General features: G+C 51.5%; 1 protein-coding gene across 2 annotated transcripts in view; it reads left to right on the forward strand.

The window, feature by feature from the left end:
* Positions 1-12,605, forward strand: part of LOC139544398 (WD repeat-containing protein 7-like) — a 371,233-nt gene that overhangs the window by 111,769 nt on the left and 246,859 nt on the right. For both annotated transcript variants that reach the window (XM_071351437.1, XM_071351438.1), the window contains exons 15-17: positions 8,223-8,456; positions 9,348-9,641; positions 9,752-9,948. In XM_071351437.1, the coding sequence (XP_071207538.1) occupies positions 8,223-8,456; positions 9,348-9,641; positions 9,752-9,948 (725 nt within the window). The remainder of the gene's footprint in view (positions 1-8,222; positions 8,457-9,347; positions 9,642-9,751; positions 9,949-12,605) is intronic.

Raw genomic sequence — 12,605 nt, forward strand, 5'->3', positions numbered from 1 at the left:
GCTCTCCTCTCCTCCCCTCCGCCCGTTCACACCGCTCTCCTCCCCTCCCCTCCGCCCGTTCACACCGCTCTCCTCCCCTCCCCTCCGCCCGTTCACACCGCTCTCCTCCCCTCCGCCCGTTCACACCGCTCTCCTCCCCTCCGCCCGTTCACACCGCTCTCCTCCCCTCCGCCCGTTCACACTGCTCTCCTCTCCTCCCCTCCGCCCGTTCACACCGCTCTCCTCTCCTCCCCTCCGCCCGTTCACACCGCTCTCCTCCCCTCCCCCCCGCCCATTCACCCCGCTCTCCTCCCCTCCGCCCGTTCACACCGCTCTCCTCTCCTCCCCTCCGCCCGTTCACACCGCTCTCCTCTCCTCCCCTCCGCCCGTTCACACCGGTCTCCTCCCCTCCGCCCGTTCACACCGCTCTCCTCCCCTCCGCCCGTTCACACCGCTCTCCTCCCCTCCGCCCGTTCACACCGCTCTCCTCTCCTCCCCTCCGCCCGTTCACACCGCTCTCCTCCCCTCCGCCCGTTCACACCGCTCTCCTCCCCTCCGCCCGTTCACACCGCTCTCCTCTCCTCCCCTCCGCCCGTTCACACCGCTCTCCTCTCCTCCCCTCCGCCCGTTCACACCGCTCTCCTCTCCTCCCCTCCGCCCGTTCACACCGCTCTCCTCCCCTCCGCACGTTCACACCGCTCTCCTCCCCTCCGCCCGTTCACACCGCTCTCCTCTCCTCCGCCCGTTCACACCGCTCTCCTCCCCTCCGCCCGTTCACACCGCTCTCCTCCCCTCCGCCCGTTCACACCCCTCTCCTCCCCTCCCCTCCCCTCTGCCCGTTCACACCGCTCTCCTCTCCTCCCCTCCGCCCGTTCACACAGCCCGTTCACACCGCTCTCCTCTCCTCCCCTCCGCCCGTTCACACCGCTCTCCTCCGCCCGTTCACACCGCTCTCCTCTCCTGTGGGTACGCTGTGACTGTTCAAATGGTCAATATGATTGTATATTTCATTATGAGGGTTGGGGTCAAATCTATTTAAATGCTGTCCATTTTTCAGCAAGTAAACTGAAATTCCAATTTTTCTCTTTGAAAATGATCTACTATGATAATGCACTATACCAATCTTCCTCTCTATATTCTTTGACTGCTCTCTTTATCAGCCAGTCAGATGGGTTGGTTGCTATGCAGACTCTCCAGTCCACTGGCTCTATATGTAGTCCAGGGGGAGAGTTTAATAGAAGTGATATGAAATGCTCCCTGCTCCTTCCCTGGCATTTCAGGCGCACTGGCTCTGTGATTCTGTGATTGAATTATCTGTTGTTATTCTGGTGACTGTCCTAGCTCCGCTCTGCTCTCCTGTGTGTCTGTCCTCTCCTAGCTCCACTCTGCTCTCCTCTGTGTCTGTCCTCTCCTAGCTCCGCTCTGCTGTCCTGTGTGTCTGTCCTCTCCTAGCTCCACTCTGCTCTCCTGTGTGTGTCCTCTCCTAGCTCCACTCTGCTCTCCTGTGTGTCTGTCCTCTCCTAGCTCCACTCTGCTCTCTCCTGTGTGTCTGTCCTCTCCTAGCTCCACTCTGCTCTCTCCTGTGTGTCTGTCCTCTCCTAGCTCCACTCTGCTCTCCTGTGTGTCTGTCCTCTCCTAGCTCCACTCTGCTCTCCTGTGTGTCTGTCCTCTCCTAGCTCCACTCTGCTCTCCTCTGTGTCTGTCCTCTCCTAGCTCCACTCTGCTCTCCTCTGTGTCTGTCCTCTCCTAGCTCCACTCTGCTCTCCTCTGTGTCTGTCCTCTCCTAGCTCCACTCTGCTCTCCTGTGTGTCTGTCCTCTCCTAGCTCCACTCTGCTCTCCTGTGTGTCTGTCCTCTCCTAGCTCCACTCTGCTCTCCTGTGTGTCTGTCCTCTCCTAGCTCCACTCTGCTCTCCTGTGTGTCTGTCCTCTCCTAGCTCCACTCTGCTCTCCTGTGTGTCTGTCCTCTCCTAGCTCCACTCTGCTCTCCTCTGTGTCTGTCCTATCCTAGCTCCACTCTGCTCTCCTGTGTGTCTGTCCTCTCCTAGCTCCACTCTGCTCTCCTGTGTGTCTGTCCTCTCCTAGCTCCACTCTGCTCTCCTGCGTGTCTGTCCTCTCCTAGCTCCGCTCTGCTCTCCTGTGTGTCTGTCCTCTCCTAGCTCCACTCTGCTCTCCTAGCTCCACTCTGCTCTCCTGCGTGTATGTCCTCTCCTAGCTCCACTCTGCTCTCCTGTGTGTCTGTCCTCTCCTAGCTCCACTCTCCTCTCCTAGCTCCACTCTGCTCTCCTGTGTGTCTGTCCTCTCCTAGCTCCACTCTGCTCTCCTGCGTGTATGTCCTCTCCTAGCTCCACTCTGCTCTCCTGTGTGTCTGTCCTCTCCTAGCTCCACTCTGTCCTCTCCTAGCTCCACTCTGTCCTCTCCTAGCTCCACTCTGCTCTCCTGTGTGTCTGTCCTCTCCTAGCTCCACTCTGCTCTCCTGTGTCTGTCCTCTCCTAGCTCCACTCTGCTCTCCTGTGTCTGTCCTCTCCTAGCTCCACTCTGCTCTCCTGTGTGTCTGTCCTCTCCTAGCTCCACTCTGCTCTCCTGTGTGTCTGTCCTCTCCTAGCTCCACTCTGCTCTCCTGTGTGTCTGTCCTCTCCTAGCTCCACTCTGCTCTCCTGTGTGCGTGTCCTCTCCTAGCTCCACTCTGCTGTCCTGTGTGTCTGTCCTCTCCTAGCTCCACTCTGCTCTCCTGTGTGTCTGTCCTCTCCTAGCCCCACTCTGTCCTCTCCTGTGTCTGTCCTCTCCTAGCTCCACTCTGCTCTCCTGTGTGCCTGTCCTCTCCTAGCTCCACTCTGCTCTCCTGTGTGTCTGTCCTCTCCTAGCTCCACTCTGCTCTCCTGTGTGTCTGTCCTCTCCTAGCTCCACTCTCCTCTCCTAGCTCCACTCTGCTCTCCTGTGTGTCTGTCCTCTCCTAGCTCCACTCTGCTCTCCTGCGTGTATGTCCTCTCCTAGCTCCACTCTGCTCTCCTGTGTGTCTGTCCTCTCCTAGCTCCACTCTGTCCTCTCCTAGCTCCACTCTGTCCTCTCCTAGCTCCACTCTGCTCTCCTGTGTGTCTGTCCTCTCCTAGCTCCACTCTGCTCTCCTGTGTCTGTCCTCTCCTAGCTCCACTCTGCTCTCCTGTGTCTGTCCTCTCCTAGCTCCACTCTGCTCTCCTGTGTGTCTGTCCTCTCCTAGCTCCACTCTGCTCTCCTGTGTGTCTGTCCTCTCCTAGCTCCACTCTGCTCTCCTGTGTGTCTGTCCTCTCCTAGCTCCACTCTGCTCTCCTGTGTGCGTGTCCTCTCCTAGCTCCACTCTGCTGTCCTGTGTGTCTGTCCTCTCCTAGCTCCACTCTCCTCTCCTAGCTCCACTCTGTCCTCTCCTAGCTCCACTCTGTCCTCTCCTAGCTCCACTCTGTCCTCTCCTAGCTCCACTCTCCTCTCCTGTGTGCCTGTCCTCTCCTAGCTCCACTCTGCTCTCCTGTGTGTATGTCCTCTCCTAGCTCCACTCTGCTCTCCTGTGTGCGTGTCCTCTCCTAGCTCCACTCTGCTGTCCTGTGTGTCTGTCCTCTCCTAGCTCCACTCTGCTCTCCTGTGTGCGTGTCGTCTCCTAGCTCCACTCTGTCGTCTCCTAGCTCCACTCTGTCCTCTCCTAGCTCCACTCTGTCCTCTCCTAGCTCCACTCTGTCCTCTCCTAGCTCCACTCTGTCCTCTCCTAGCTCCACTCTGTCCTCTCCTAGCTCCACTCTCCTCTCCTAGCTCCACTCTGCTCTCCTGTGTGCCTGTCCTCTCCTAGCTCCACTCTGCTCTCCTGTGTGTCTGTCCTCTCCTAGCTCCACTCTGCTCTCCTGTGTGCGTGTCCCCTCCGCTCCCCTATCGCTCCAATGTGATTTGGGAATGAGGTCTGGTTCCCTTGTGGTCTCAGATGTTAGAGATGCACCTGATTCCACACAGCGAGCTACCATATATCTGCTACCATCATATCTGCTACCATCATACCCAACTCCGTTCCTCTCTAGCCCAACCCCGTTCCTCTCTAGCCCAACCCCGTTCCTCTCTAGCCCAACCCCGTTCCTCTCTAGCCCAACCCCGTTCCTCTCTCCAGCCCAGCCCCGTTCCTCTCTCCAGCCCAGCCCCGTTCCTCTCTCCAGCCCAGCCCCGTTCCTCTCTCCAGCCCAGCCCCGTTCCTCTCTCCAGCCCAGCCCCGTTCCTCTCTCCAGCCCAGCCCCGTTCCCCTCTCCAGCCCAGCCCCGTTCCTCCCACCATTCCTCCCGTCATCTCGTCAGGCCGTTAGTAAAGACATTGGAAAAGATGGCTGTCATAAGAGCATGTTTTTTTTCTTCTATGTCCTAGAGGTGTGTGTGTGCGTGTGTGTGGATGGCGGGGCGATATAAATGAATGCCTGCAGCTATGATAGAAGGAATGGATGGAGGACAGGGGGGGTGTTTTCTGCTCATCTTCTCGAGTCCGTCTGCAGCCTAGTTGTGTCCTGAGGGAGGGAGGGAGGGAGGGAGGGAGGGAGGGAGGGAGGGGAAGATGGGGCTGGGGGGAGGGGTCCCTTTGTCTTGTGGTTTTGGCAGTCGTTATCCTGTAGAGGGCAGCCTTCCTCCATCAGAAGAACACCACTGGCTGGGAGAAATCTGTCATCATCAATGAGAGGTTGAAAGAGCTCATTCATTAAGCCACACTGATCAGAGCCCATCAGTACTGCTGCTGCGGGACACATTGAGTTCTGAACATATCTCCATGTCTAAGGGTATGTGTGCAACTTCTCTGCTGTGTGTGTGTGTGTGTGTGTGTGTGTGTGTGTGTGTGTGTGTGTGTGTGTGTGTGTGTGTGTGTGTGTGTGTGTGTGTGTGTGTGTGTGTGTGTGTGTGTGTGTGTGTGTGTGTGTGTGTGTGTGTGTGTGTGTGTGTGTGTGTGTGTGTGTCACAGGTGCAGGTGCAATGGTTCACCATCAGTCAGGACACTATAAAGGCTAATTACTGAACAGGGAAGCCGTGAACTGGGCTGGGGCTTCTCTCTCTCACACACACACACACACACACACACACACACACACACACACACACACACTGGCGTCTCACGGCTCGTTACAGAGTGTGACTCGGAGCCTGGAGAAGTAGACATCTGTCGAACAACTGAGCCGACACAGTCTGTGGCTTTGATTCGCTGTTCCCTCATCAAACAGACAGACCAGGCTGATGGCTCCAATCCCAGACAGACCAGGTTGATGGCTCCAATCCCAGACAGACCAGGCTGATGGCTCCAATCCCAGACAGACCAGGCTGATGGCGCCAATCCCAGACAGACCATGCTGATGGCTCCAATCCCAGACAGACCATGCTGATGGCTCCAATCCCAGACAGACCAGGCTGATGGCTCCAATCCCAGACAGACCAGGCCGATGGCTCCAATCCCAGACAGACCAGGCCGATGGCTCCAATCCCAGACAGACCAGGCCGATGGCTCCAATCCCAGACAGACCAGGCCGATGGCTCCAATCCCAGACAGACCAGGCCGATGGCTCCAGTCCCAGACAGACCAGGCCGATGGCTCCAGTCCCAGACAGACCAGGCCGATGGCTCCAATCCCAGACAGACCAGGCCGATGGCTCCAATCCCAGACAGACCAGGCCGATGGCTCCAATCCCAGACAGACCAGGCCGATGGCTCCAATCCCAGACAGACCAGGCCGATGGCTCCAATCCCAGACAGACCAGGCCGATGGCTCCAATCCCAGACAGACCAGGCCGATGGCTCCAATCCCAGACAGACCAGGCCGATGGCTCCAATCCCAGACAGACAAAGGAGCTGAACTGTACCTATCCTCACGCCGCTGCGCTTCTCTCTGCTGGTGTGTGTGTTAGACATTCATCAGAGAGAAGAGACTCCTGTCAGACAGGGGCCTTGTTATAACTTGTAATAATGACTTATAACACACACCATGTTGACTTCTCTTTAAAATCAACTCTAATTATGGAATTTGCTACTCATTCAAAAATAGTTTAGGAGTACTGGTCATACACCATGTATATCACAATCATACTATGTGCTATTGTTCAAGTCCCATTGTTTGTTCATGTCCCATAACAACCCACTGTGTAATTGTTGGTTCAAGTCCCATAACAAACCAATGTCGCCTTTGGTATATTGTGCGTTCTGGTTTTGTAACTTTTCACTGAGATGCTGGTGTAAAGTACTTGGTTTTGTGTCCTCGTCCTGAAGCCGATAGAGGTCCAGCCAGAAAACGCTGTTAGGCCTCCCTCCCTCCCTCCCTCCCTCCCTCCCTCCCTCCCTCCCTCCCTCCCTCCCTCCCTCCCTCCCTCCCTCCCTCCCTCCCTCATCCTTTCTCCTCTACGCCTGACCTTGTTCTGCTCTGTGATCACTGAGACACACACAGCAGTGCCCATTGAAGCTGTTTAACTGCCATTGAGCACAGTGACAATGCTGACCCTCAGTGTGCTAATTGTTAGAGATAGACCTTACTCTATTGTCTGAGCCCTCCCTCCCTCCCGGACAGAGCAGATGCAGGATAGGGGGGGAGGGGTTGGAGGGCTTGGGGACCTAACAGCAGCTTCTCTCTATAGCGCTCTTTCTCGCTCTTCTCTCTCTCTCTCCTCTTCCTCTCTCTTTCAAGCCTCTTTCTCGCTTTTCTCTCTCTCTCTCTCTCCTCTTCCTCTCTTTCAATCCTCTCTTTCTCGCTCTTCTCTCTCTCTCTCCTCTCTTCCTCTCTCTTTCAATCCTCTCTTTCTCGCTCTTCTCCCTCCTCTCTCCTCTTCCTCTCTCTTTCAAACCTCTCTCTTGCTCTCCTCTTTCTCTCCTCTCTATCCTCTCTCTCTCCTTATCCTCTCGTTCTTTCTCTCTCTCGCCTTCTCTCGTTCTTTCTCTCCCTCTCCTCTTGGAAGAAAGTAAACTAATGTTGTGAGGGCCTAGTCCATTCATTGTAGACCTTGTTTGTTTCTATGTAAACATCCTTTCCTGTGCAAAGAGTGTTGTAGTGCAGGGGCCTTTCAAATTGAATTACAATTGAATAGGGATTAGCATGTTTGTAAATGAGACTTGCCGTGGTTAGAAAACAGAATGAGATTCTGTGGAAAAAAAGCTTGGGGACGAAATATACCATGTTGTTAACACAGTGACTAAACCTGGGATCTAAATCTTTGCTCCTGAATCCAGACACAGTGAAATGGAAGGGAAACACGGTGATTGAGATTGATGGACTGTCATTCAGAGTTTATATATACAGTGAACTCCTAAAAGTATTGGGACAGTGTCACAGAGTTTACCAACAGACATCCATATTGTTCTCAGTATCAACACAGTTTAACAACAGACATCCATATTGTTCTCAGTATCAACACAGTTTAACAACAGACATCCATATTGTTCTCAGTATCAACACAGTTTAACAACAGACATCCATATTGTTCTCAGTATCAACACAGAGTGTGAGACAAACGGCTATATTTCTGTCTTCTTTAACGTGTTATAAACTCAGTCAAGTAGGGTGTTCAGAGGGTGCAACTACAGGGAGCTCCTAAAAGTATTGGGACACAGTGACACATGTTGATGTTTTGGCTCTGTACTCCCAGTGCTTTGGATTTGAAATGATGGCATGACTATGAGGTTAAAGTGCAGACTGTCAGCTTTAATTTTAGGGTATTTTCATTCATATCGGATGAACCGTTTAGAAATTACACCACTTTTTGTACATAGTCCCACCATTTTAGGGGACCAAAACTATTGGGACAAATTCACTTATGTGTATTAAATTAGTAAAAAGTGAAGTATCTAGTTTTATATGCCTAGCACGAAATTATTACATCAGGTTTGTGACTCCACAAATTAGTTGGATGCTTTTGCAGTTTGTTCTGGTTGTTTCAGATTATTTTGTGCCCAATAGAAATGAATGGTAAATAATGTATCGTGTCATTTTGGAGTCACTTTTATTGTAAATAACGATAGGATATGTTTCTACACACTTCTACATTAATGTGGATGCTACCATGGTTACGGATAATACTGAATGAATCATGAATAATGATGAACGTTAAACGCATTATATCATATATAAATATCATACTCCCAAGACATGCTAACCTCCCCTGTTGTTACAATGGTGAGACGATAGCATGTCTTGGTGGTTATGCTATTTGTGCGTCTGTTACTTTCTCACTCATTATTCAGGATTCATTCAGGATTCTCCGTCTTCGTTTCTTTTCCAGGGTAACCTGCAGAAGTACTCCAACAACAGTCTGGTGGTGCAGGCCATGAAGACCAATCTGACAGACCCTGACATGCATGTCCTGTTCTTCGACGTGGAGTCGGTGATCATCCAGCTGCTGACGGAGGAGGCCCAGCGGCCCAACCCCACCCTGGTCTCCCCTGAGACCCTCCAGAAGGCCCAGGGAGCAGCCGACAAGGGAGGGTCCTTCCTCGCCAACAAGATCTTCAAACAGGTGAAGGAGGGATGGATAGTTGGTCCTGCTGGGTTGGGACTGGGATGACTACCTATATAGTGCTATAATGCTAGCTCTGGCTAAATGGGGACTAGGGTGCCACGCTAGCTCTGGCTAAATGGGGACTAGGGTGCCATGCTAGCTCTGGCTAAATGGGGACTAGGGTGCCACGCTAGCTCTGGGTAAATGGGGACGAGGGTGCCACGCTAGCTCTGGCTAAATGGGGACGAGGGTGCCACGCTATCTCTGGCTAAATGGGGACTAGGGTGCCACGCTAGCTCTGGGTAAATGGGGACGAGTGTGCCACGCTAGCTCTGGCTAAATGGGGACGAGGGTGCCACGCTATCTCTGGCTAAATGGGGACTAGGGTGCTACGCTAGCTCTGGCTAAATGGGGACGAGTGTGCCACGCTAGCTCTGGCTAAATGGGGACGAGGGTGCCACGCTATCTCTGGATAAATGGGGACTAGGGTGCTACGCTATCTCTGGCTAAATGGGGACTAGGGTGCCACGCTAGCTCTGGCTAAATGGGGACTAGGGTGCCATGCTAGCTCTGGCTAAATGGGGACTATGGTGCCATGCTAGCTCTGGCTAAATGGGGACTAGGGTGCCATGCTAGCTCTGGCTAAATGGGGACTAGGGTGCCATGCTAGCTCTGGCTAAATGGGGACAAGGGTGCCTCCTTATTACAGATATTATTCACATTATTCACTTATACAATTACTTTACCTTTTGTGCCTTGTACCTTTTATGAGAATCTGACTGTATAACATTTCCTTGGACAATAATCTAGTTGAAATACTTCTCATAAAAACTGCGCACAATAAGCCCCACCATGATTATTTCTGTTGTTTTTATTACTGACTGGCGGCCATTTTGTCATGTCCAACAGGTGAAGGAGACAATGAAGGAGACCATTAAGGAGCACCTCCTGGATGAAGACGAGGAGGAAGAGGAGGAGATGAGGAGACGTGAGGAGAAGTCTAAGTCACTGTCTCTGTTGGAATATAACCTGACTATGGACACGGCCAAACTGTTCATGTCCTGTCTCCACGCCTGGGGTCTCAACGGACCACTGGACGAGGTGTGTCTGAGCAGACTGGGCATGCTCAAACCCCACTGCCCCATCTCCTTCGGTCTCATATCGCGTGGAGGACATATGTCTCTCATGCTGCCCACCTTCAAGGTAAGATTTAAATTTTTACTATTTAAGTATTTTCCAAATATATATATAATATAAATATTAGCTGCTAGTTTTTTTTTAGAATTGATATGTAACTCTTCTGTACTAATTAGGAGTCCCTGCTGCGTCAGATGGCCCTGTCCACGGGCAGGAAGTTGTCCCTGTCAGAGATGGTGGGTAAAGGGACGTACGGAGTGTCCCGGGCCGTGACTACCCAGCACCTGCTCTCTGTCATCTCATTGGCTAACACCCTGATGGGCATGACCAATGCCACCTTCGTGGGAGAACACATGAAGAAGACACCCGTCAGGTACGCAGCTTTGTCACACGGGCCCCCGACACCTGGCTCAGGGGGGATATTTCATTAAAGGGGCAATCAGCAGTAGAAGAGATGACAAAGTAGACTCCCCCGCCCCTGTTTCGGTAAACAGCTGAGGGATGAGGCTGGAGAAATGTAACCACTCTCTCCAATTCCTAGACAGAGCTGTGGATGCATGGACTGACCATCCATGACATCACAATGATAGTTTGAACCATGTTTTGAGGCTATATAGTTTAAGATTTTCTTTGTTTACCAACATTGGAGTAAAACAAGTTTATATTTGGGTTCTGATGGACTGTGACAGTTGAACCTAGCTCATGAGGGAAGTTATATTCTTCAAGGATCAATGGGTACATATCATTCATTTAAATCCAAAATACATGTAACAATGGCTGATTGTCCCTTTAAAAGATGTGCACACACACACACACACACACACACACACACACACACACACACACACACACACACACACACACGCAGGCAGGCATAGACTCGTAAGACATTACCGCATCACCGATTCTACTACAGCAGCATAATTGTTTTTAAAGTATACTTTGTAACACATTACATATTCCACCAACAAGATAATACTAAACAAAACACAGCACAGTAGAACCCTGCTCGACGTGTATGTATGTAGGTAGAACCCTGCTCCACATGTATGTAGGTAGAACCCTGCTCCACGTGTATGTATGTAGGTAGAACCCCGCTCCACGTGTATGTATGTATGTAGGTAGAACCCTGCTCGACATGTATGTAGGTAGAACCCTGCTCGACGTGTATGTATGTAGGTAGAACCCTGCTCAACGTGTATGTATGTAGGTAGAACCCTGCTCAACGTGTATGTATGTAGGTAGAACCCTGCTCAACGTGTATGTATGTAGGTAGAACCCTGCTCCACGTGTATGTATGTAGGTATAACCCTGCTCAACGTCTATGTATGTAGGTAGAACCCTGCTCAACGTCTATGTATGTAGGTAGAACCCTGCTCGACATGTATGTATGTAGGTAGAACCCTGTTCGACATGTATGTAGGTAGGTAGAACCGTGCTCGACGTGTATGTAGGTAGAACCGTGCTCGACGTGTATGTAGGTAGAACCGTGCTCGACGTGTATGTAGGTAGAACCCTGCTCAACGTGTATGTAGGTAGAACCCTGCTCAACGTGTATGTAGGTAGAACCCTGCTCAACGTGTATGTATGTAGGTAGAACCCTGCTCGACGTGTATGTATATAGGTAGAACCCTGCTCGACGTGTATGTATGTAGGTAGAACCCTGCTCGACGTGTATGTATGTAGGTAGAACCCTGCTCGACGTGTATGTATGTAGGTAGAACCCTGCTCAACGTGTATGTAGGTAGAACCCTGCTCAACGTGTATGTATGTAGGTAGAACCCTGCTCGACGTGTATGTATGTAGGTAGAACCCTGCTCGACGTGTATGTATGTAGGTAGAACCCTGCTCAACGTGTATGTAGGTAGAACCCTGCTCAACGTGTATGTATGTAGGTAGAACCCTGCTCGACGTGTATGTATGTAGGTAGAACCCTGCTCGACGTGTATGTATGTAGGTAGAACCCTGCTCGACGTGTATGTATGTATGTAGGTAGAACCCTGCTCGACGTGTATGTATGTAGGTAGAACCCTGCTCAATGTGTATGTAGGTAGAACCCTGCTCAACGTGTAAGTATGTAGGTAGAACCCTGCTCGACGTGTATGTATGTAGGTAGAACCCTGATCAACGTGTATGTATGTAGGAAGAACCCTGCTCCACGTGTATGTATGTAGGTAGAACCCTGCTCGATGTGTATGTAGGTAGGTAGAACCCTGCTCAACGTGTATGTAGGTAGGTAGAACCCTGCTCCACGTGTATGTAGGTAGGTAGAACCCTGCTCCACGTGTATGTATGTAGGTAGAACCCTGCTCCACGTGTATGTATGTAGGTAGAACCCTGCTCCACGTGTATGTATGTAGGTAGAACCCTGCTCCACGTCTATGTATGTAGGTAGAACCCTGCTCCACGTGTATGTATGTAGGTAGAACCCTGCTCAACGTCTATGTATGTATGTAGGTAGGTAGAACCCTGCTCCACGTGTATGTAGGTAGGTAGAACCCTGCTCCACGTGTATGTATGTAGGTAGAACCCTGCTCAACGTCTATGTATGTATGTAGGAAGAACCCTGCTCCACGTGTATGTAGGTAGGTAGAACCCTGCTCCACGTGTATGTATGTAGGTAGAACCCTGCTCGACGTGTATGTATGTAGGTAGAACCCTGCTCGACGTGTATGTATGTATGTAGGTAGAACCCTGCTCGACGTGTATGTATGTAGGTAGAACCCTGCTCAATGTGTATGTAGGTAGAACCCTGCTCAATGTGTAAGTATGTAGGTAGAACCCTGCTCCACGTGTATGTATGTAGGTAGAACCCTGATCCACGTGTATGTATGTAGGTAGAACCCTGCTCAACGTGTATGTAGGTAGGTAGAACCCTGCTCAACGTGTATGTATGTAGGTAGAACCCTGCTCGACGTGTATGTAGGTAGGTAGAACCCTGCTCGACGTGTATGTATGTAGGTAGAACCCTGCTCAATGTGTATGTAGGTAGAACCCTGCTCAATGTGTAAGTATGTAGGTAGAACCCTG

The sequence above is a fragment of the Salvelinus alpinus genome, chromosome 18 (genome assembly GCF_045679555.1).
Source record: "Salvelinus alpinus chromosome 18, SLU_Salpinus.1, whole genome shotgun sequence".
Taxonomy (NCBI): domain Eukaryota; kingdom Metazoa; phylum Chordata; class Actinopteri; order Salmoniformes; family Salmonidae; genus Salvelinus; species Salvelinus alpinus.